The 24328-nt window shown below is 42.9% G+C and overlaps 2 protein-coding genes across 3 annotated transcripts in view; both read right to left on the reverse strand.

Moving 5' to 3' along the window:
- Positions 1–1254: 1254 nt before the first annotated feature.
- Positions 1255–16508, reverse strand: DUS1L (dihydrouridine synthase 1 like). 2 transcript variants are annotated; one of them, XM_082294355.1, is made up of 13 exons: positions 16180–16508; positions 12622–12730; positions 11674–11724; positions 9847–9899; positions 9014–9096; positions 8747–8850; positions 7652–7796; positions 6947–7043; positions 6491–6579; positions 5534–5700; positions 4948–4985; positions 1918–1993; positions 1255–1601 (listed from the first exon to the last, which is right to left on the reverse strand). In XM_082294355.1, the coding sequence occupies exons 1-13, from the start codon at positions 16414–16416 to the stop codon at positions 1450–1452; spliced, it is 1401 nt and encodes a 466-aa protein (XP_082150481.1). In that variant the 5' UTR covers positions 16417–16508; the 3' UTR covers positions 1255–1449. The 2 variants fall into 2 exon arrangements, with proteins under 2 accessions (XP_082150481.1, XP_082150480.1); XM_082294354.1 differs by having other exon boundaries at positions 9847–9959.
- Positions 16509–19318: 2810 nt separating this feature from the next.
- Positions 19319–24328, reverse strand: part of FASN (fatty acid synthase) — a gene marked incomplete at its 5' end in the record, with an annotated part of 36036 nt that continues 31026 nt past the window's right edge. The window contains 5 exons of the mRNA XM_082294019.1: positions 19319–21145; positions 22235–22486; positions 22602–22700; positions 23235–23455; positions 23856–24083. Coding sequence (XP_082150145.1) covers positions 21008–21145; positions 22235–22486; positions 22602–22700; positions 23235–23455; positions 23856–24083 — 938 coding nt within the window. The 3' untranslated portion in view covers positions 19319–21007. The remainder of the gene's footprint in view (positions 21146–22234; positions 22487–22601; positions 22701–23234; positions 23456–23855; positions 24084–24328) is intronic.

Raw genomic sequence — 24328 nt, forward strand, 5'->3', positions numbered from 1 at the left:
ACTTTTGTCCATTAGCATGGTGATTTGTAGCTGGATGCACAGAAGTGGGTCTGTGTTGCAGTGCCAAACTGAGCCGTTTTCCTGCCCTTGTCAGGAGTGTGGCAGCCTCCAGCCATGCCATGGACAGGAGCGAACAATATAAGGTCTGTCTGCTTTCTCCATTGTGCTTGTTAAGAAATGCCTTGGGATGGAGGAAGGGACAAATATATCTTAAATACTAATTCTTTATAGAAGGGTGTCCAATTAACATTCTCAAGCATAAGACCTCTCTTGAATTTTAGGAGCCTTAACCCAGCTTGATTGTTCCTTCACATTGGCGATTCTGTGATGAGACTGTATTTGTGAGAGGAAGGTGTGATCTAAAATCTCTCTGTGTGGGTAAGAAGATAAACCAAATCTCTCACTCAGCCCCAGTTCTCTTGTGTTGGAACTGGCTGTTTCACCTTTTTGGACTTTGTAAATTTTCTCTGGCACAGTGAGCAGGAGAATGACTGAGCTTTCTGATATTTTTGGGAAACTGTAAATGGGAAGAGATCAGTTAAACAGTTTGAAATTCTAGGATAATGAATATTTAGCTTTTTTACTAGAAGAGGGGGGAATAGACCAGAGAACTCAGAATACTTGACAGCTTTAGCATGTATGCCTATGCAAGGGAAGAAGTGGACTATTTCCACAGGAGGTGGGAGAGGTGGTTTCAAGTTCCCATCTTTAAAAAAGGCATGTGTAGACCTGCATCTGGTTTTGTCACACCTCTCAGAATTTATCAGGTGGGAAGGACAAATGATAATGAAGTAGGAGACCTTGAGCAGGGAAATGTTCATGGACTTGGTTCCAACTTCCCACATATTTTCAGACAACCCTCTCTGTTAAAATAGAGATTTCATCCTCCCCCAACCTTTAGCTCACGGAAGACAGTTAAGTTTCATCATACTGTAAGAAACCAGTAATTGTTAATGTGGATATATCAAGATCTTACAGTTTTCCAAGTACTGCTGCATTCCTTCTGCATTGAAAATGTGGCCTACTAAAACGCTAACAGATATGACACATTTTCTGTTAGTGAGGAAGTCACTGACATTGCTATTTTTTGCATGCCAGAAGGCTGTTCTAATACAATAAATTTAGTCCCCAGTATTAAAAACAGCACATGAAGGGTTAATGAGCATACAGGAGGCAGAGTGTAATGGGAGCTTACAGAAACTGCCCCCACCCAAAAATGCAGCATTTTCAGTCTTTAAAATACAGCATGAGGCATTTAATTGCATTTCTTTTATTTCAAATGCAGGATAATTCCCTGAGTAAGCAGTTTTTTACTTAAGTAAAACTTTTCCAGAACGTAATCATGTGGAACAAGTTCACGCAGCTGACAGTGAGCTGGAGATGACACATTCTTTGGCCCAGGGAAGTAGTGGTCTGGCAGGAACTCTTGGACTGTTCATTTCCAAAGCTTCACCCTGTACTGTCACCAGCCTCCTTCAGCACTGCTGTCTCCCCCACCTCTGCATCTCCTCTCTGACTGATCTCTGCGGTTTGAATTCCTCTTTGACTGTGCTGCCATGAAAGGGATTTTTCATACTTGGTCTTAAAAAGTAATCCATGACCTGAAAAAGCAAAAGGGGGAAAAAAACCCAAACCAACATCCTGAAATGAGATGGCGACAGTGGTAAACAGAATACCTCATTTCTTATAAAGAATGGGTCCTCGCAGACTGGAAACTGAATCCCGAGGCTTTGGAAGCAGGAAAAATAACATACAGAAAAGGAAGAGCAGTCTTTTAAAATGGTACCATAAACTTTTAGACAGCTATGTATGTCGATTTTAACACTTACCTACACCCCATAACGTAAAGATTAAAGTAATGAATACACATGGCAGATGAGTGTTTGCTTGATGCGTGGTAAGGCTAGATACGCTTACCTGGACAATCTGCTGTCTCCTTGAATGCTCTTTTCTTACAGCATCCTCGGCACATGTTAAACACACATTTATTACCCTGGGTTGGGATAGCAGTATAAAGAAGCTTGTGTCAGTGAAAATGAAAATTATTACTGTTTACTATAATAAGTAGCAATACAGCTCTGCACTTTCAGATCTTCGGAAAAAACCCATGTACTCAGCCTAATGAATATGACAGCACTGATGTCATATTGGGGGCTATCGACTGTTTGCACATAAAGAACAAAAAAACTCCAACCAACCAAAAAACAATCCACATTCAACTTGTGCAAGCCCCATAGCCTGTTGGGCAGCCTGAGTTACCCACTACAAGCAGGCACAAACCATAAACCCTTTGCAACAAGCATGAGCACATTTCATGAGCACATGAAACACAGTGCCTGACATGTGCCACCATCTGCAGCTATGCCTAAAATATGTTACAACTAGAATTACTTCCCTACTTGCATCTTAAAATACACCTGTGTATTAATTAAAGTATAATGTATGATCCTTAGGGGACAGCAGCAGCTGAGTCTTGGCTAACTGATGATGTGGCTATACGAGCCTTGGTCTCTGGGGTGCTTTGCTCACACATTTTAGAAAAGGGGGGTGATGTTGAGCGTGGCTCCCTCCACCCCAGTTAAAAAATCCTACATGTTTAGGGAGGCTTTAGTTGAATTGCTTCTCCTTCTCCTTCTTCTTCTCCACACCCCCCCCACCCCATTTCATGACATAGCTCAGACATGCATAATCTAGGGGAAAAAATAAATTACAGGCCTAGGTGGAAGATTTCAAGGGCTGCCTGCAACATTACAGTGATGCAAGAGCAAAACAAAAATAAGTCTAAGCCCTGCTGCAGACAATCCTGGTTTATGCACCAAGCAACACCTGGATTAGCTATGAAACAGGATGGCTTTGAAAGCAGCCCAGCCCAGTGCTCAATGTTTTCCCTATAATGAACACAGCAAAAAAAAATCCTATTTTCTTCAGTAGCTGCAGCTTCAAATTGAGCCCCAGCTGGCTTCCACTGCTGCACTGCAGTAACAGTGTTACAACAGGGAGCAACATCACATGCTTGTGTTGCAGGCTCCCCCACCCTCAAGGTGTAATGCTAATTTTTAAGCTGGAACACAAAATTACTTGCATCTTACACCCTGCTTTACAGGTATATTAGCAGCAATAAATACACTCTGCTCACACAGCTCAGCAACACCACCCTGTCAAGCAAACAGCTATGTTCCTCAAGAGAAAAAATAAACAAACAAAAGCAAAAGCAACCCTTTGCAAATATCCAGTATTTGAAATTTCAATACAGAACCTGTAAACCAGCTGCCTCATTTCACATTGCTAATAGTGAAAGCCAATGTTAATCTGCTGCAAAGGCAGAACAGAGGATGAGAAGGTGCTTATGCTTGTTTTGATAAAGGCAGAGATCCAAACACAACACAAACCAGAGCTGCACGTACTGCCTGACACTTACAACAGGCTGTACTGGGATGACAGTTAAAGTATTTTTATTAGTACATTAAGAACCACACCAGTTATTTAAATTTTCACTTTGCAGAAAAACTCCACTCACCACTAACCATAGTAAGAGGGGGTTTGTTTTTCATTTCACAGTAAAATACACATCATACATGTGTGGAAGTTCGGAGATTTGTTTCTAAGATATCTTGGGAAGTTCAGTTAACTCACTGAACTGTCTTAACAATAAACACCCTCAGCAGCAGTAAGACTGCACTTTTTTTGGAAAGGAAGGCAAATTCTCTCAAAGAACCTATATATGTTAGCGATTTTTGTGCAGCACCTTCAACCTCAGAGATTGGTTACAATTAATGGTTAAAAAGCTTTTGCCCAAGTATGGATTTTCCTCCCCCCACACACACACTTATCAGCAGGACTTGACATGCACCTGCGTGACTGGGCACTGGCAGGGACACACCTCAGGATTTTGAATAACGGAATAGAATCATAGAAAATAGTTTGGGTTGGAAGGAGCCCTTAGAGGTCATCTACTTCAACCCCCTACAAAGAGCAGGGGCATTTTCAACTAGATCAGGTTGCTCAGAGCCCTGTCCAACCTGACCTTGAATTTTTCCAGGAATGGGGCATCCACAACCTCTCTGGGCAACCCGGGCCACTGCCTCACTACAAAAAATGACTTCTCATCTAAGGTATATCTAGTCTGAATCTACTCTTTTACTTTAAACCCATCACCCCTTGTCCTACTGCAACAGGCCCTGCTGAAAAGTCCATCGCTGTCTTTAAATCCCTTTTAGGGAAGGGGCAGTGAGGCTCCCCAGAGCCTTCTCTTCTCCAGGATGAACACCTCCCACTCTCTCAGCCTGTCTCCGTGCCAGAGGGGCTCCATCCCCCGATCATCCCCTGACCTCCTCTGGGCCTGCCCTAACAGCTCCATGTTGGTCTCCGGCACCAAGGGCCCCAGAGCTGGATGCAGTATGCCAGGTGGGGGGTCTCACAAGAGCAGAGTAAAGGCACAGAATCCCCCCAACCCTTGACCTGCTGCCCACGCTGCTTTTGATGCAGTCTAAAACACAGGTGGTTTCCAGGCTGTGAGTGCACATTGCTGAGTCATGACCAGCCTCTCATTCACCAGCATGCCAAAGTCCTTCTGGGCAGAGCTGCTCTCCATCTGTTCATCCCCCGGGCTGGATTTGATACCCAGATTGCCCTGATCCAAGTGCAGAATCTTGCGCTTGGCCTTGTTAAACCTCAGAGGTTCCCACAGGCCACTGCTTGAGCTTGTCCAGGTCCCTCTGGATAGCCCACTCCACTCAGCTTGGTGTCATATGCAAATATGCTGAGGGCACTCTTGATCCCACTGTCCACATCATTGTGGAGACACTGAACAGTGCTGGTCCCAATACAAACTCCTGAGGGACACCACTTGTCACTTATCTCCATCCAGACATTGCACTATTGACCCCTGCGTGGTCATTTAAATTCCATTTAACGGAAATGCTTTTATGGACACTTGTACTGACTTACCTTAGGGTTTCCACACTGATCACATTTTGCATATTTGGCTGAGAGAGAGAGAGAAAGCTGCTTTCAGCAATGGTATTTTTATGTGGAAGAAGTTAAAAAAAAAAAATCAGGACCAGACAAAGCCTGGTGCTTTTCTAGCCAGAGAGTCTTTTTGAAATAAAAATACAGTACCTCAAATAACAATCCTAAGGTAAAGATACTTTGAATTTTTAAGTGCCTCTAAGATAAATCCAAACATAGAGAATTTTAATCCTTGAGTCAAGCATAAAACAGGAGGACATCAGCTTGAAATTCATACAAAATTTCCATTTCAAATGCTAGTGGCAGCTGCAATTCAGTTTGTAAACAATTTTAATCTTAAAAAGATGCTTAGAGAGAATCAGTGACCTACTACTTTGATCCTTGTTTCCTTTACTAGTGAACATTATTTGAATCACATTGCCTGCTATTGAAATTTCCCAACAATTCCCCCTCTTTTTCAAGAAGTTTCTACAAATACACAAGCAAGGAAAATTCTTAGTGGCAGTTTATGTCAAAGGTGGTATCAGCAACTCTCCATACATTTATGTCAATAAATGGAACTTACGTTTTAAAGATGGATCAAAGCTTTTATTTGGATTTCTTAACTTCTTTTTTTGTTTATTCTTTGACAGAAGCTCAGAATTTCCATCTTCCTCTTCTTCCAGAGCACGTTTTCCTCTCACACCTTTCTCAGTTCCACTGTCTCCATTCTCCCTGCATCTCTCCTTTGGCCTGAAACAGTGACTTTCATTGTAAGGTGGCTGGAGGGAAGAAGTAGCTGTTTCCTGACCATTATTTTGGTTTACAGAAATCTGGGTAAACCATAAACCTTTCTGTCATGGCTACAAGGAAGTGTCATTGCCCTTAGAAGTGGGATAGAAAAAACTAACTTTTTTGGTTAACGCTGGCAGTTAACAGCAGACACACTATCAGATATATCAGTTGGAAAGCCAATTAAAGTTGGCCAGTGTAATTAGGCACCTCTTATTCCTAGGTTTTACTTAAGCATTTTTTAAAGTATTTACTTAAGTATTAATCTTGACACACTTGTTCTCTTCTTCAGCCCAATTTTCAGCAGAAGGGGAATAAGCTATCTGAAAAACTTGTCCATACATTACAAGCATTCTTTATAGAACACAAATTAGTTCTCATCTTTGCTACCATAGCAGTTACCAGCAACATTCATGTTGCATGTAACAATAAAGCACTGTCAGGTAGCATATTCACTGCACATCAGGTTCTTGTTCTGAGCTGCAGTGGGATTCCTGATTTTTACTTTCCAGAGAGAGAGAAATTTGAGGAGGATCCAAAGGAGAAGATGCAAACAGTGAGCAACATCCCCACAAACAACGCAGTAACTAGGAAAAAACCAAACTAGAACAAAAATAATCCAAAGTCTTAACTTTTTTTTTTTTTTTTTTTTAATGAATGTAAGTTCCTAGAACAGAATCAATGTCTGATACTGATGGTATGGGTGGGAAAGGCCTATGCGTACCTGTAAGTATCAAAATAGGTAACTCACCCTGGCCTGATGTATGGCTGACAGATCCAGTGGAAAAAAGGCAATCCTTCTTTTGGCTTTTCCCCTTCTTTCTGATTAGCTATTTCTTCCTGCAGCATAGAGTTACAGTCAGTTTTTCTGGAGTTGTCAGGAAATACACTAAACAACACTTCAAACTCCAGGAAATCACAAACTGAAATTTAAGCTAACAATTACTGGCAGTTACATACGGGCAAAAAAACCATCTACTAAGACAGATGAACTGAAGCACATTTGTAACTCCTAAATCAACTTTATCCCATGTAAAGTTGTCCAGGCTTAAAGGGGATGCTACTGCAGTAAGCTACCAATATCAAGGTTAGTAAGGCACAAAGCGGCAGAGAAGTGATTAATGGATGTCAACTGCATGACATACTTGGTACATTCCCACCAAGTGCAGGCAGTGCTGTTCTGGGAAATTAGGGCCTATCTTGGTACCTGGCATCGCAGTTTCAGCTCCCTGTTGACATCTACAATACCCTCTAGAGTCTTCACTTTTGCTAATTCTTCACGCAGCTGCTGGTGAACTTGAAGCCTGAGGCAAATCCCAAACATCAAGTTATATTCAGACTGAGATCAACTAAAAATAACTTTATAAAAGCATTTTATACACTTTTCCCAATGCATATGCCTTTGGTAGAAGCTTATATTCTTCCTTGTAAGTCCAGAGAAAAGCACACATATCTCTCTTCTAGATAAATACTTGGCAGACAACCAAGGTACTTTGACATAAGCTAACACGAATGTACATTGCATCAGCTGCCTCTCAGTAACTGCCCACAGCTATGCTCTTATTCCACAATATATGCAACAGCGCTTTGCCTCACAATGAACAAGAAGATAGTTAACTTGTGTTTGCCATGAAGTGTGTGTATGCATATGGGCAATTTCCACATGGCCACTGGTGTGCTGTGAGCTCATGCCCTGGCTGATCTTGTGGCAACTTGTTCATTCCCCATGCGCCGTTTCCCAGATATGAAGTGAAGGGTAAAGGCCTCGGCCCACACCCTCTTCAGCCAGGTCCAGGAAAGAAAACCTTGCAGCATACTCATTCTGGCCAAACAAATCCTTGTCCAGAAAACCCAGACACCTACTAAGCAGAATGCGCCCTGAAAACATTAGGAGTTCTATGGAGATACTCACGTGTGATGCCAGAGCTTGAAGAGATGAGCCCTAACATAAGACAACGGACAAGGATACTTCCGCACTATCTCCAGATACTCCTCAGCCATCTCCCACACCAGTGGGTTCCGGCCCTCAAACAAAGCTGGGTTATGAAGATTACCTTCTAGGGAACAAAAAGAAATACTCAAACTTTCATTTCAGGATTGAAAAAAAGGCCAAAATCTCTGCTCTGCAGTTTGATAATCTCTTTTGTGATTCTGCAGCCACAGACACATCACCCACATACTCACAAGAGGAACACAGGGTCCTTGAAAGTCTAGCCTGACCTCAGGATACTGTATTTCAGTATACAACTCCTAATTGCGCCAAACAGCTCATACCTAATTAAATTACAGTTTCTAGAAAGGCATGTAACCTTGACACAAAGACAGTAGACCAATTAGTAAATAGAGAAATCACTGCTTCTGTTGCCCAGTGGTTAAATACTGATACGACAGGTGTCTTGCCTTATGCCTGTACTGATATTTGTCTGGCCTAAGTTCACAGATACAGCTTCTCACTGTGCTTTTCTCTACTGGCTTCACAAACCTTTTGTTAACCAGTATTTTCTAAAACCAAGATTCTACAACCCCTCTTTAACTGTGTGAGTGATTAGAAGCTCTTTCTGATGCCTATCCTAGTTCTTCCTCTAGGAAGTTATGTCAATTCTTTCTTGTCCCAACCCAACACGAACCACCTGCAGGAATATTAATCTGCAGATGCACTTAGTTCATCGAGAACTATTCAAAAACTGTTCCACTGATTAACAGATGCCACAAAAATATTCCAGAACAACAGGAGCCCCATATGCCTTTGTCAAGTAATTAGATTTGAGCTGTCTAGTCAATGGTACTGCAAGTCCAACATAACAATTCTTAAAAATTTTAAGTGATTCCTGGTCCTGGTATGAGATGGCCAGTGTAAGAGGAGGGAGAATGTCCACTCAGCTGTCAAGCACAGCTGTTCACCAAGTCAATCTGATATAAATTTTTAATAAACATATATGGGGCTGCTAAGAGAAAAAGAAACAATTTGTAGTCCTATCTGTTATGAGTAAAAGTTCATTTTCTTTACCTGCACTCATGACGCCATGTACTCCTGTCTTACGGATACATTCTTCCACATCTCTGAGACACTGGATGTTTCCATTTGCAAATACAGGGATGTTTACAGCTTTTCTATACCAGTGAATAAAACAGATGCATAAAATTGAGAATTAGAGTCAACCCAGAAATTCTCCTCCTGTCACACAAATTTGTTTGCTCTTCAGTGCCACTGTACACTCTGCTTGAAATCCAAAGTGTTAGCAGGAATCCACTAAGACTGGTACTGCTCACTAACCTTACAGCTTGAATGTGCTCCCAAGATGCCACACCAGCAAGTGGTCCTTTCTGTTCTTTAGTACGGCCATGCACAGTCAGCAGCTGGAACACAAAATTACATTTACTTTCCACGTGTATGAACTACTGGAATAAATCCACAGACAAAAACTTTCATTCACCCCCTACGCTGCCACTGAGTTCCTGCTGCTATTTCAACAGTGCACAGAGTTTAGCAACACAGAAAGATATCAGCAGTTTACCTACTGTGGCATGGTCTTAGGCTCCTTTCATCTTGCTACTCCATGGCATGATATGATTGTGTCATGGGAGAACCTACAGATTTCCTTTTGCACTGGATTCCGTTTGTGATTTGCTTTAGAACTTGTGATATATTGATCTAGCTTTCTCCTCAGTAGAAGGTCCAAATACTGTCAATACTGTCTCTAACTACAGACCATCTCTTCCAATTTAACTGGAGTTAAATCCTAGAAGGCTGCCTATTTCTTCTAGTGATACCTTTCGATACCCTTTTTTTCCTACAGTACTGTGGATTTCATGCATTCACACTGCCTCCTGCAGCACTATGTGAAGACTGAGATGCTCAACCACAGTGAAGGACGCTGCACAGTGCAGTGATTACACGAGACTCTGATGTCATCATGTCTTCTGTACCACACTACTGACCTGTGGCCTAGGACTGCAAACACACAGAATCTGTCTGCGTCCTGCTTGCTCTGTCTGCAAAATAATGCAGCCTATTCATCTCCACAGTATATCAAGAACTGGTCATCAGATACTTTAAACAAAGATATGTGGCCAATGCAAGAGTAGAGGGAGCAGCTGCCTTCTTACCTGGCAGCCAGCTTTCTCCAGCATCTGTGCATACTTCACTGTCTTGTCAATGTCTGGGAAAACGCGGATTTTGCATGTGATGGGAACAGAGAGCTTCTCGTTAGCCAGTAAAACTGAGAAAGATTGAAAAGACAGGTAAGTGGGCTGCACAATGCTATGAAAAGTGTCTGCTCTCCTCAAGATCTGATACTGGGTGTGGTATGGAAAAAGCCTGAGAAGCTAATGCTATGCAGTTCTCCCAGCTTAAAAAATCAGCAGTGTCCTCTGCAATCCTTATTGCATAGTTTAATCACATAACAATAACACAAACATGAAGCACAAAATCTGCATCCCAACAAGGTGCCATAAAATAGTCACCCATTTAATAGCCGTAACATTTCCACTGCATCAAGCCTTCACTTTCAAAGACCACCCCCTCACAACTTAATTATTGATACAAGTTCATTATCATCACAGGCTATTGTACTCCTCCAACATTAACATTTGCTTGTCTACCTTTCCTACAAAAAGTGCTTCACTTCTTTGCAAATTATCACCCAAATAATCATAAGTAGAGTCTTATCCATGGCACACAGAGGCTTATCAAGTGAGGTAGGCTGTGGATGCAATCAAGTAGTAAATGTAGGTTATAGAGTCAGGGTGAAATCTAGAACAACATGTTAAATTCCCAGTCTTACCCAGTTCATGGAATCACAAAAATACTAAAAAGAGAACTAACAAAGAGAGCCAACAGGAAAACACTGAGTAATGGTGTGACTGAAATTCTCTTCTCTTCCAGAGCTTGGACGTACAATGTAGGAAGTCACCTGCTGTCTTCTAATCCAAATCTTACGAGCTCTAATGATAGGTACTTCCTATCACCCTTTCAAAGGAGCAAGCAAGGTGTATACAGTTGCAAGCAGAAAAGAGTGTTCCACCATTTTAAAGGCGGCAGGGGAAAGAAGTAGGAAGAGGACAGCCTAAGACAACTCTCTTACTAGACAGCCTGGGTTCTCACCCAACTTGATGACCTGGGTTCTCTTCATACCTTGAGGCTGTTCTGATTTGCATATTTCTCAACAGTCACATTACATGCTGGGCAAGGAAGCACTGTCTATCTTCCAGGCTCTCAGCAGTGTCTTTGTGCCAAACATCACTCAAAATTCCCCAGACTACCAGGGCTGCAAACAGAAATAAGACTCTCTATCTGCATGGTTCCAGCACTTGCTTTGAAGTGGGGTGAAGGCACATTCTCAGTTCTACAAAATGACCAAAACCTTGCTTTGTATATCAGTTCCAAATGTACTTCTTAAAAACATATGATACTGTTCACAACAGCTATGGATAGCCTGAAAACAACCTAAACAATTAGGAGAAGAAAGGCATAATTTGCTATGCCGTGGACAGAAAGAATACATGGAGTTAATCAGAAAGGGGCAACTGTGAGGGGCAACTGTGGCTTCAAGCAGAAACATGGCACCTGAGAACTTCAAAGTTAAAAAGTAAGGCACTGGGACTTCTACTGTTTCTAGCGCTGGAGAGCCACTAAGCTATCATATGAGACTGGAACTTAGTTGACTCTCTTTCACCTGCAGTCTGTTTCAGGAATGAAAGTCTTTTAGCAGATCTGGTAGGAGTTTGCAGTGGGATACCACCAAGTATCTTGACAGTGCCACTGGAATATCTTAAGAAATTAAAAAAAAAAAAAAGGAAAAAAAAAGAATGCAACCACCCCTTTAAAACCCAAGCACAACTCTGCCCAAAGAAACATGATGCACCTCCTTTTCCCCAAAATCCCTAACCTCCTCTCAATAATTAGTTCATCCTATTCCCTCTCTAAATACTTACTCATTCTCTGAAGAAGATCCCATTCCTCTTGCAGAAATGCTCCATAGTGACCTATGATAAAATAGCATATGACAGACTTGTGCAGAAGAGTAAGATCCTGAAGCACAGTTTTCATAAACACTCACAAAGATCCAGACACTCATACACCTCACTGGTAGAAATAGAGTTGCTCTGTCCTGCCCCAGCTGGAAGAGTCGGATCATTCTGTTCACCCTAGATTTACAGGACAGACAAGGACAAGAAATCCCCATGCCCTACTTTCACTGGTACTCCCAAAGGCTGATATGTTGACACTGGCAGCTCAAAGTTCAACTTCTAAGGGTTTATACCAGATATTTAATAAATCCCATTAGGATAAAAGATGATCAGACTGAAAGATCTATTTGTACCACTGATCATTTCCTATTAGTCTTTGAAAGATATTTTAGAAGAAGAATGGGCAGTTACTGAACAAATCTTTTCTCAACACCTTAACTGATACAAACTCTTCAAACACTGGTTCTGGTTTTCAAACATGCGGTATCTAAGGAATTCAGCAGGTGTCATCCTCTTCTACAGTATTGTGAAAAAACTCTGTGCAAGAACCAGGGAAATAGGAGATCCTAAGTGTCTGAATGATGTAATTTTAAGTGCAGTTTTTCAAAAACAGGCTGTTTGAGCAACTGAAATCAGAAAGAAAATCAAGCTCTTACTAAAGATACTGTTTCTGAAGGATATTCTAGACACAGGAGCTGTAACTTAAGAGAAATTTGAATTAATTATACCTAATTTTTGGTTTAGGTACTACAAAGCGTTACCTGCTACCCTATTGGGTATAACTGACTTCAGCAGTACTGCAGCCCCTCCCCAAGGCTTGGTTTGGCCCTCTTGATATTTTACTGCCAACATTCACATTTGAAACACCATTTGCCATTTCTCTGCTTATCCAGGGTTCAGATTTGCACGTACCTCTCTTTGCAATCATCTGGGGGCAACCCAAATTTAGGTCTATGGCATCACAGTAATCCTGAGCCAACAGTGCTGCTTGGACAAACACTTCAGGATCATTGGCACAGAACTGTGAAAACCAAAGAGAAGTGGAATAATCAGGCAATAGCTTTCTTCAAGTACTGACAGCATGTTACGATGTAGTTATGAAGCAACTACCTGCTACAAAAAACAGGCAAATATGCACAGTTAATAATACCAAACACTATTTCTCAAAATGAAGAAAGGAAGCCATGTGATGTAATCCTTTTGGACTTCAGTAAAGCATTTGATACTGTTTCTCACAGGATTGTTCTGGACAAAATGTCCGGGCCACAGCTGGAAAAACACATAGTGTGATGGGTGAACAACTGGCTCATGAGTGAAGGGCAAAGGGTTATAGGGACTGGGATGACATTAGGCTGGTGACCGGTCATGACTAGGTTCTGCAGGGCTCCATCTTAGGCCCAGAGCTCTTTAACAGCTTCATAAATGACTTGTAGCCTTGCTGAGGATACTAAATTGGGAGGAGCTGTAAACTCCCTGGAAGGCACAGAGGCCCTGCAGAGAGACCTTGACAATCAGAGCGCTAGGCAATCACCAACCATATGAAGTTTAATAAAGACAAGCAGCACATTTTGAACCTGGGACAGGGTGACTCTGTCTGTATGGACAGACTGGGGAACAAGGGGCTGGAGAACAGCACTGCAGAAAGGGACCTGGGGGTCCTGGTTGACCGCAAGTTGAATATGCTCAGTCAGCAGTGCCCTGGCAGCCAGGAGCGCCAGCTGTGTCCCCGGGGGGGGCATGAGGTCCAGCATCACCAGCTGGGCCGGAGAAGGGATTGTCCCACTCTGCTCTGCACTGGGGCTGCATCACCTCAAGTCCTGGGGACAGTTTGGGACACCACAATATAAGAAAGATCCAAAGCTATTAAAGAGTGTCCAAAGGAGCCTACAAAGATGGTGAAGGGTCTGGAGGGGCCATCTGAGGAGTGGCTGAGGTCACTTGGCATGTTCAGCCTAGAGAAGAGGAGATGGAGTTACAGACATGGAAGTCTGTAACTTCCTCACAAGGGGCAGCAGAGGGACAGCTCCGATCTCTGCTCTCTGTGACCAGTGACAGAACCTGAGGGAACCTCTGGGGCTGTGTCAGGGGAGGTGTTGGCTAGACATCAGGAAAAGTTTCTTCCCTGAGGGTGGTCAGGCACTGAAACAGGCTCTCCACAGCAGTGATCATGGCCCTAAACCTGCCAGAGCTCAAGGTGCATTTGGACAACACTGGTGGGATTCTGGTAGCTGTTCTGTGCAGGAGCTGGACTCTGTGAATCCCTTACAACTGAGGATATTCTATGATTCTATGAAAAAAAAACAAACCAACAAAATCTGTGACACTTACCAGCTAAAGATCCTCAATCTTCAAATGATAAAATGAGAAAGATGAGCATTCAAGAGGCAAAGAAATATCAGATGAATATTTTACATGTGATACCCAAGAATAACTGGAAACAGCTCTCAAAATCCTCTTCAGAACAAACAGCTGTAGAATTTCAATAGGGAAAGGTGGTGCTTAAGGAAAGAGTTACCCATAATGTCGCTGGGTCTGGAGACAGCTCAATATTTTTAGATACCAATAAGCACCACTGCCTCTAAAATGAATTCCCATTAGCATGGAATGTGAAAGAGACACATGGGCTATAGTAAAATGCTCAGTCTTAACGGAATGTAATTAATATTACATTTAAAGCACAGTCTAAAAAGAAAATTAATAAGTTAATTTGAAGCTTCTTTGTTGAAGAGGACAGGCTGTTCTTCTCATTTATGCTTTCAAACAGATTTTCTAAAACTCATTTTGAACAAAAACCAATGACATCTTTACATAAACTTGAAACAAAATTTAAACTCTTTAATACTTCTGAGCAGAAGGTGTTACTTAAACCCTAAAGCCCTCCATAAATTATGACCGACACCAACTAATATTTGCTTTCTCTAAGATGACTGAAACTATGGAAAGCTTCCAACCATGCCATGAGAGATGTTAGTGCAGTAAACAAAATCTTCAGAGCAGGCTGAGCTCAGATGTACCTCTGCCTAATCTAATTCTGAAACTCTGTGACCAAATCTGTAAGGACTGCTGCACAAGATCAATCCAAAGATTAGTTAGTTCTGTACTTTATGTCCAATAGTGGCCTGTGGGAAGAAGGGCAACACAGCAAGCTCACAGCAACTGATCCTCTTCAGGTAATATCACCCACGACACACAGCTTACTGAGCTGAAGATCTGTGACACAGCTTTCTACGATTACTTGAATTTCTGCCACTTGTATTTTTCTGTGTCAAAAGAAACTACCTCCTCTAGAAGAATGTACAAGATGCTGAGATTAGCTCAGTTGGTTAGAGCATGGTGCTAATAACACTAAAGTTATGAGTTCTATCCCTGCACAGGCAACTCACTTAAGAGTTGGACTTGATGTACCTTGTGGGTTCCTTCCAACTCAGAATATTCTGTGATTCTGTGAAAGCTGTCCTGAGACAGATCAAAGGTCAGCACCAAGATGTCTAGGGAACAGCAGACGCTTAAAGACTTTGGAAGCAGAAGGTGTGTTTGTTGCACCTAAAGACCCTCAAATGTTTTCCTTCATTCGCTTTCTAAACTCACGTAATCTTCCAGAATCCAGTATATCCCACAGTAGTGAATTCTGCAGTTTATAACTACCACTACGCTTACTTGTTTCCCATTCATCATCTTCAAGCCAGTAATACTTCCACAGGCTTCTCTTATCTCTCCCCTCAGTCAAGGGAGACACTTCTTTTCCAGGGTAAAGAGTCCTCATCCATTTAACTGATCCACATGTGGAAATCAGTAATTCCTTTGCTCATGACAGCTGTCTTTCCCAGCATTATTCTTCAGCTCTGCAAGCCACTTTCCTTCTTTGGGATAGAGTGAAGTACCCAAACATCACAAAGTAGTCCAGAAGCAGAAGCAACACATGATTTAAAGTCTGTCCTATGTTCCTTGCATCCTTTCTCTATAGCTAAGCACTGAGCTCAGGGTTTCAGAGAACTACTCAAAAAGCCGTGATCCTCCTTGAGTGGTACCAGATCTGGGACACACCCTGACTCTACAAGACCAACTGTAATCTGTCTCTAAAGATGCGGTGCAGGGGACTGAAACCCTGTGAGAAGTCCAGTGCTCCAGGCCCCTGTGGTTAGGACAGCAAATCCTATGCTAAACACGGGACAAATAGAAAAACACACATCTTTGTGAGCTAAGTACTGTCAGCGGTATTTAGATGAAGAAAATGAGATTTCAGTCATCCTATATAACCACGTTAAAATGTGGACGAGACTGACTACCTTCAACTCATGCACATTTGGAAAACGCCTGGATTCGTTAGCACGAGTGGGGTGGATGGCCCGGGTGCGTTTGGCAATGCTGACTTGCGTCCTCAGCATTGCCCAAGAACGGCACCGCACGGTGAGCGCAGCGAAGCTCCTCCCGGCGGCGGCCGCCGCTCCTGGGGATGGGGGCCGCGCTCACCTGCACGATGAGCGGGCGGTCCTCGGGACAGGCCTCGCCATAGAGATTCTCGCGGCGGTAGTTGGCGTCCCTAAGGAAGACCTGGGCGTGCAGCATCGGTGTGTAGCAGAGCTGGGCACCGTGGCGGCGGCTCAGCAGCCTCCAGGCCAGCTCGCTCTGGTCCACCATGGGCGCCACCACGTAGTGGGCGCTCCGCAGCGTCTCCCTCCAGAAGGCTTCCCCGCGCAGCTTCGGCATCTCCCGCCTGCTCACCCGTGCAGCGTTGCGGCAGCTCCCGCCCCGCGCCGCCGCACCGGGGCTCGCGGGCTTCCGCTGGGCCCGTGCCGGGCACCGGCGCAGCCGGACGGTGCCACCGCCATCTCGCTCCGGCCGGCTCAGCGGTGCAGCCGCGCGCCGTCCCCTCCAGAAACGTCGGCTCTGCCAGCAAGGGGCCGCGGGCGGGAGAGACGCAGCAGCCGCAGGGCCCCGCGCTGCCCGGGCCGGCCGCAGCGCCTGAGGGGCGGCTGCCGTGGCGCCGTGCGTGGGCGGTCGCCCCCCAGCTGCCGTGGCCGCGCAGGGAGCCCCGGCAGTCGGCCGGTGCGGTCCCCGTGCAGCACGGCCCGGGCGGCAGCAGCTGCCGTCCGTTGTCCCCGAGCCCAGAGCGCGAGGCCCGAAGGGGGCGGCTTTGGGCACTTCGGCCTCTGCCGCCGCAGTGCCGAGAGGAAGCGCCGTGACCGAGCATTTCAAGAGCTCAGACTAAGTGAGAGGCCTGGCCTGTCCTGTGTCTGGGGTCGGATGGTCGGGGCGGAGAGGTGAAAATGGTCCACCTGACTGAACCAAATATAACGGCATCCATGACAAAATCGTTCATTCTGCATCATTTTATAAAGCTACTGACCATCACCAGGATGAGCACAGTGGAGGATTTCTGCTTCTCTTGGCCACTACCTTCCAGAGTATCAAAAATGCTGCATCTCTACTCCAGTCAAAACAGCACTGTAACTTGAGTTACAGGACTTCTTTTCTTCGAAAGAGAAAACTCTCACAAAATCATATAACAAAGCACCAGAGCCTAAGCAGGGTTATATGTACACTCCAATTGCTCAGTAAGCCCGTTAAGAGTCTGTCCATTGACAAGCCTTCACAGCTCAAGTTCACTGTGAAAGCCCGTATTTTCCCCCCCTCCACCTTTCTAGCACGCATGGCTGCGATGAACTTGCTGCAATAAATAATTAAGTTTCAAGCTTCTAATTATTTTTTACCATCTTTCATTACCTCTCAGCAGCCTAAAGAACAAGGTTGCTATTTGAAATATACAGCCTCCACCGCTATCAGCGCTCACTTTTCCTCTGCTCAGCTGCTCCAGGAGGTTTTTTTTTCCTTTCTTTTGACCCTGATTTGCAGGTGTGATGTCTGGTAACTTACTTAAGTCCAGAAGAAACAAACACCTGCTTCCTATTCTACCTTACATCTTTTGGGTTTTACTCCATCTCCATCTCAGCACCAGTGAACTTTGCTTTCCGGTAGTGCTATTTAAAAGTAACCAGTTCTATTAAACTGTGGCACTTCTTGCATTTTTTTAACTAGTATCTTCAGCAAGAGAGGTGTATTTCTTTGCCTTCAGGAAAGGAAAATAATAGCTTTAATACTGATGACAACATATGCTATGTGCCATACATTCTTGAACTCTTCCTATTGCAGATTTAAGGTATATGGTCCATCATTTCAAAACAGCAATGTTCATTTGTGAGCCTTAACCGTTCCACCATCAGAGAACTGTTCTTTAGTCTTGAGATTAAGATCAGCATGGTTTTAGCCTGTGAGAAGCTAGCTGAAAAGGATGGAATGTATCAGCTGACAAGAATCCCCACTTCAGTTTCACAGAGAAGGGTAGGTGTGGGGGACTTCTCTTCTGCCCTTGTCTTCTCAAAATAAGAAACTGCAATATTGGATTTTGCCTTCTGATATTATTCTACCTCTGTCTAATGTGATGGGCTACTGAGAAACAACAAGCAATACCAGCGCTAATAAGGTTTTTATTTTTGGCACACTGTGTTCAGCAGCCAGTTATAATAGGTTACATGGCAGCAGCTCATAATTAGATAATTATGGGGAAAAAAAGCCCTAAACAAAACAACTTTCTGCTTTTCAAATAACAACCACAAGAACATTGACAGCATATAAGCTGTAAGTAATTCTTAAGCAACTTCTATGACTAAAACAGTATCTTCAAGCTCTGCTTAGATGAAACCATATATATTTGTTTATACAGGGAACTCATCAAACTCCTGCTTCAACAGATGGGACAGCATTAGTCCTTGCTCCCTCCACACAGCCCATTCAGATAAGTTACACACTTTAGCACAGAACTATTGTACCTGTTTAAGTTTAATCACTCCTTTCTTTTTCCTTCCAGTTTTAAATATAATCAACACAAGTAGGATTCTTTCACCTTTTTTTTGAGGCTCACTACAACTGCCAGTAGTTAAACCAAACCAACTAGTCCCCATTTGTTTTGTTTCATATAGTACCCTATGCCAGTAGGTGCAGTGACAGTGTGCAGTAGATGTAATGAAGTCCCATGGTCCACACACTGTTCACACAGCCACTCCAGTATCAGTATCCAGTATCCCTCGCACATCACACTCCTTCTGTTACTGTCTAACACTCAGACATCATACCTAAAACTTCAGAGCATATACACCCATTGCCTGTCCAACTCTCAGAGGGACCCTGAGATAGACACCATTGTCCCATTTTACAGATGGGCAAACTGAGGCAGGAATATTAATGGCTTGTCCAATATTGCAAATAAAAGCCCATCTAAGAGTTTCCACTTCAATACTGTGGTTGTATCTAAGGTACCAAAATCATGGCAACAAGAAGCCATGCTTCAGAATACTAAGCCTTCTCCACAGACTACAAATCAGGTATGTCAGCAGCAGTTTTTGCTTTATACCATGAAGGGAGAGATTCCAGGTGAAACATGAGATTAAGAAATGGTGGTAGAAAATAGTTCAAAAACCAACCAGTGATGAATTCTGTTTAATACTAGGAAAGCCAAAAAGACACGCTTCAGACCAAAAAGTATTAACTAGAAGGGGAAAAAAAAAAAAAAAAAAAAAAAAAAAGAAAAAATGAACAAGACATTTCAAAATGGTTTAAGCTGACAGTATGTTGTTTTATTTCAGATTTCACAAAAGAAATACTTTATAAAACTAAAACCAGTTAACCCAGCCACTATCAACAGAGGGTGGTATAAGCAAAAGACACTAGGTCAGAACCTGCAGTGAAGAGCCATCTGTTCCTGTCACTGGAATGCTCATGTATCCTGTCAACTACCAGGATACTTCACTGGGGGATGAAGATGGAGAGAGCCAGGGTTTTACAGCAGTTCTGAGAAGCACATTAGCTCCTCCTAGTTGGTGCTTTGTTGCTACCCAGGTCTCCTCTGTATCATAAGTGTAGCAAGGATTTACTGATTACGGAAATGACAGATCCAGCATAGCAAAGGCAAGAAATTTTTCAATTGAATTTTATGCAAATTTCCTTTAAAAAGGTACTGTATTTTAAAATCAGACCATCAAACTGATTACTTAGCTAACTTATGTGGGATTTCCAGTCTCATTACTGAAAGGAAAATGAATACACAAGGCTTAAGCAAGTCTTGTGCTAAATAAAATATATAGGGGCTTTGGGTAGATCCTTGTATTTTTGCCTGAGCTTTGATTATGGGAGAGCAGGGGTGGGAGGATTTTTTCAGTTATTGTTAAGGAATTCTATTCCCTGCCCTCCCCTTTCCAAATTTTTCATTGGGTGGCGAGACTGGAGGTGAGAGGGAATAAGGTAAAGCACTAATCTTAATGCTTTACTAAGGTTCTGATACAGCAGGCCACAGAACCTTGCACAAATATAAACAAAGTACCTGCCTAGGCACAGCTTTGCCTGTTTTTATCATGCCCAAGTTAAGGCTGTTCAATACAGCGACATCTGTCAAACTATCCACCCTATCCCCCCAGGCCCCTCTCTCCTTTGAAGAGTACATGATGGCAAGAATCCTTCCTTCTACCTATTCCTTTCTGAAAAGGGCAGGGCAGTGGGAGAAAGGAAAAAAAAAAAAAAACAAGAAACCAGATTATTTCAGAGATGCATTTTGGTTTAACAAATGGGCAACTTTCCCTTGTAGAATAAACCTTCCCCTCTAAAAAGGGATGTTTCTTTTCTCCTATAACCCACGATAAATTAAAACCAAGTAAGAAGTCTCTGGTTTGACACAATAAATACTTAGAATATAGCAAATTAAAAAATATAGTTACAAAACCCTCAATGGAATTATCTTTCTGACCTAAACTGCAGACAGATTCTTCACAGACAAAAAGTATCTCCAAAATCAGCTGCAGCTCCTCTCCTCTCCCTGTTCACTAGGCTTGGTCAACAAGTGCTATCACATACCCTTTGGAATACTGTTAAGACAAAAACAATATAAAGCACAAGAAATCTACTCCTAAATTTGTTTTTTATACTGCCAAGGGTGTAGGAAGCAACCATCTGTGGGGAACCCTCATTGCAGTGCACAGTGACAGTGTCACAGCACTACAGTTAACATGGACAGGGAGACTAGGGGGAAAAACAGCCATAGGAAAGGAAGGAGATAGAACCCATAAAAGTTGGGAAAGGAAAAGATAAGCAAGAAAGAGACAGAAAAAGACCAGTTGAGTCCAGCTGGACTTCCCAGTTCTGGCAGCAGAGCAGATGAGATGTTGAACAACAGGAAGAGTTCCTTGGGGTCTGTCATAACGTAGGAATGTTGTTGGCATTTTCTTCGTCATTGACAGTGAGTAAGGAGAAGTTAACCCTCTCTGACACTGACACGTGGCTCTGCCAATGAGCTGTGGATGATCCCAATAATTGATTCAACACCATCTCCCTCCAGCAAAGTGCGGTGATCCCCTTCAATAACATGGACAGATACTTTTCCATCGCATACCTGCATAAGTATGAAAAAGAAAAACTTTTCATTCACAATTTACAACCAGCTAATCACCTAGCCACTTTGGGTTTGTCAGTCTTCTAAGTTACTAATAATTTAGACCACTGCCTCTATCAAACTCAGTTAAAAATAGCACCAGTTTTACTCTGACACATTTTCACAGACCAGCTGTGGGGCACTGTTTGGAACAAGTGTTTTGAAGCACAATAGTTTGACAGCCTGACAGGTGGTCCACTCAAATATAAACTAGGAGGAAGTCAACCAACCTAGTACCAAAAGATTAATTTACCTACAATATCAAAGAATGAATGATAAAAGTAGTTACTTCCAAGCCCTTAAGTAAACCAAATAAACACCCCCTGCATCTTTTCTACCACCACCAGGAATCTTCCTTTAAGGTCATTATGTAACTTTAATAACATATAAGTTAGCCTGGAATCAATAATGACTAAATTAGATGTCTGAAGGGATAAGGAAATGCCAGAAGCAGGAAGGGAATTCTGAAAATCACTTCCTTTCCCCCTGATATTTGCACCAATTTAACCCTTGTATGTAAGCAGGGGCTAAAGAACAGTGACCTTATCTGGACTACAGGCCAAACCCTGACTTTTTTTTTAGCCCGCAAGAAACCCACTTCTAACTACTACCTTCTCAGTGAAAAAAATGCAACTGAGAAAAAGCTGTCTTTGTCAGAAGAATGACACTTGCTCTTCAGAAGGGTGCCCTCATTCAGTGAACTAACTTTAGGGCCTACAGTGAAAAGAGACTGTAAGATGCTCTCTTTTAACACTGTTATTATCCAAAGTCATTCTAGAGAGCTGCAAGAATCGGCTATAGAAAACACTTATCCTATATACAGGCAAGACTTTCTGGCCCTCACTACCCACAGAAAATGCCTGGAACCAATCATCTCATTTGCTTTTGGAGACTTCTAATTCTTGGTAGAGCATAACAGCTGCAGAACGATAATTTCTGTCAGGTTGGTTTTGTCCTTTTTTCCTCAGTACAGATGATTTCCCATGCTTTTCTTTGTCTTCCCCAAGTATCAAGAGAAACTCAACAATCACCAGTGGGCCTGAGACTGACCTCTGAGAGTTTATAGTCTCTACCTAGACCTTCCTCATATTCATTGTGAGACTTTGCCCGCATCAGTGTCACGTTCCCATGATACTTGGAGTCTGGTATATACTTGTCAGCAGCCTTCAGTTTATGGTAAAATGAAGTAGCAGCAAAGCTGAGTGCTTCACGATTGATGTTTGTATGAATCTCAGTTATTAGGTCTACAGCAGCATTCACACGAGCCTCCAGATCTTTGAGGGGCAGAAGAATCTCCAGAAGCTGGAAATAGAAACATTTTTTTCCCCACATTAGTCTCAATAGCTGAGAATCCCATCTCCATTAAAAAAACCCCCACACCCCTCTTGTGCAATATAAAGACATATAGAAACAGTACCTTATTGTATTCAGTGCCCGTAAATTGCTGAACAAAGGCACACAATGCTTCAGTCTCCAGTGCAGCCTCATTACCTTGGGTCAGTTTGGCTCTGTAGCTCTAGAAAGGAGAAGAATACAATGTGAATGTGCGAGGGATGTGCCTGACTTAAAAGTCAGATAAAAACAATTAGAGAACCAAAGGTGCGAACTGGGAAAAAAAGGAAGGGGGGAAATCCCTTGAGGACAGACTAGAAAGAAAATCCACAGGTAATTGCCAAGAGCCTAGTGTTCTCTAAAGTACAACAAAAATTAAAGGGAAGCCTTAAGCAAGGTTTCCTCACACCACTACAAGAGGATCTTGACTTGCAGACACCAGGATCTTCCAGAAGACATACTAATATTATGATTTATCATAGCAAGAACAACATTTGTGCCTGAGCTCTTGCCATTTAATGAAGACCACCTCTCATGTGCTACTACCCTTCAGCCATCTCTAAGCAGCCACTGTCTACAGTTGTCTTCCAAAATCCCTGTGAAGAAAAGTCTGTCGGCTTTTCAGATTGCACATATCTACAATAGTAAGCTCCGAGAAAAATGAGCCCTGATGAGAGATGATGGTCCCCAGAAAGAAGATTCTCTTTGTGCCCCTTACCTGGGTATACGCTGCCACAAAGGAATGAGACCCATCAAAAAGGAATAAACTGTTGGATGCATGGGAAGCATTTTGTTGTGCTTGCAGTTGGGAGCACATTTCAAAGGCTACACAGGCACCAAAAGAGTATCCAGCAATGCGGTAAGGTCCTTCAGACTGTATCTGCTTCATGCAATCAATGTAATAGGCTGCCAGGCTTTGGATGCTGTCCAAGGGAGCGGCTAGAACATGGAAGTGAGTTAGAAACAGACTGGTGAAAAGACACTGGCAGAGACAAATATGTTTTCATGCACTCAGAAACAACCCTGATGGAAACATCCAGGTTACTTTGCAGGTAAATTACTAAATTATGGTTAACAACTTGCACTTAGGACAAGTAGTGGTAATATTCCTGCTTTCCAAGGACAGGTTGAATAGGATGCTTTGACTTTTGCACACAAACTCTTCAATCTAATCTATTATTCCTCTTGATACCTGGGGATGTTTGACATGACCCTATGCAGACTAATAGGTCTGATACTTGTTCTTCCAAGTTTAATAGTCTAGAAACAAAGCCCTCTCTATAAGCAACTACAGTTCAGAATGTTGTGTGTGCAAATTCAAGATGAAGAACTGACATACCTTTTGTGCACTGGAGCCCATAGCAGGGCATGTGAAGTCTGGAGGCCAGAGTGTAGAAAACTGCAATGGATCCTTCAATGGGGTGAACAAGGAAAAGAGGGCGCTCCATGCTCTGAACATCATTGAGACGAGTAATAGTTGGCCCTTCTGGGTTCACCAGTAAGTTGTTCAGATCTAGTTTTGGAGGTTCGCCTGGGCCTGTCTTCATCAGTGGGGATGACTTCAGCTCTTTGAAAGAAAGCACACCAGACAAACGCAATTACTTTCAGTGTCAGTCTTGGTCACGTAGCCATAGTCCTAACAGACAACCTCAGGGCTGCTCTAAATTAGCCTGCTGCCTCACTACATCATCAGGTCACAGACAAAGGGATCTTCCAACTGTCAATTGCTCTGCAGCACCTGCATATGCTTTTAAGCTTCCTGTAAGCATGACACTACATTGTTTATTCCCCAGATAAGTAAAAGGTCTCAAA

Source organism: Coloeus monedula (assembly GCF_965178545.1).
Source record: "Coloeus monedula genome assembly, chromosome: 19".
Classification (NCBI taxonomy): domain Eukaryota; kingdom Metazoa; phylum Chordata; class Aves; order Passeriformes; family Corvidae; genus Coloeus; species Coloeus monedula.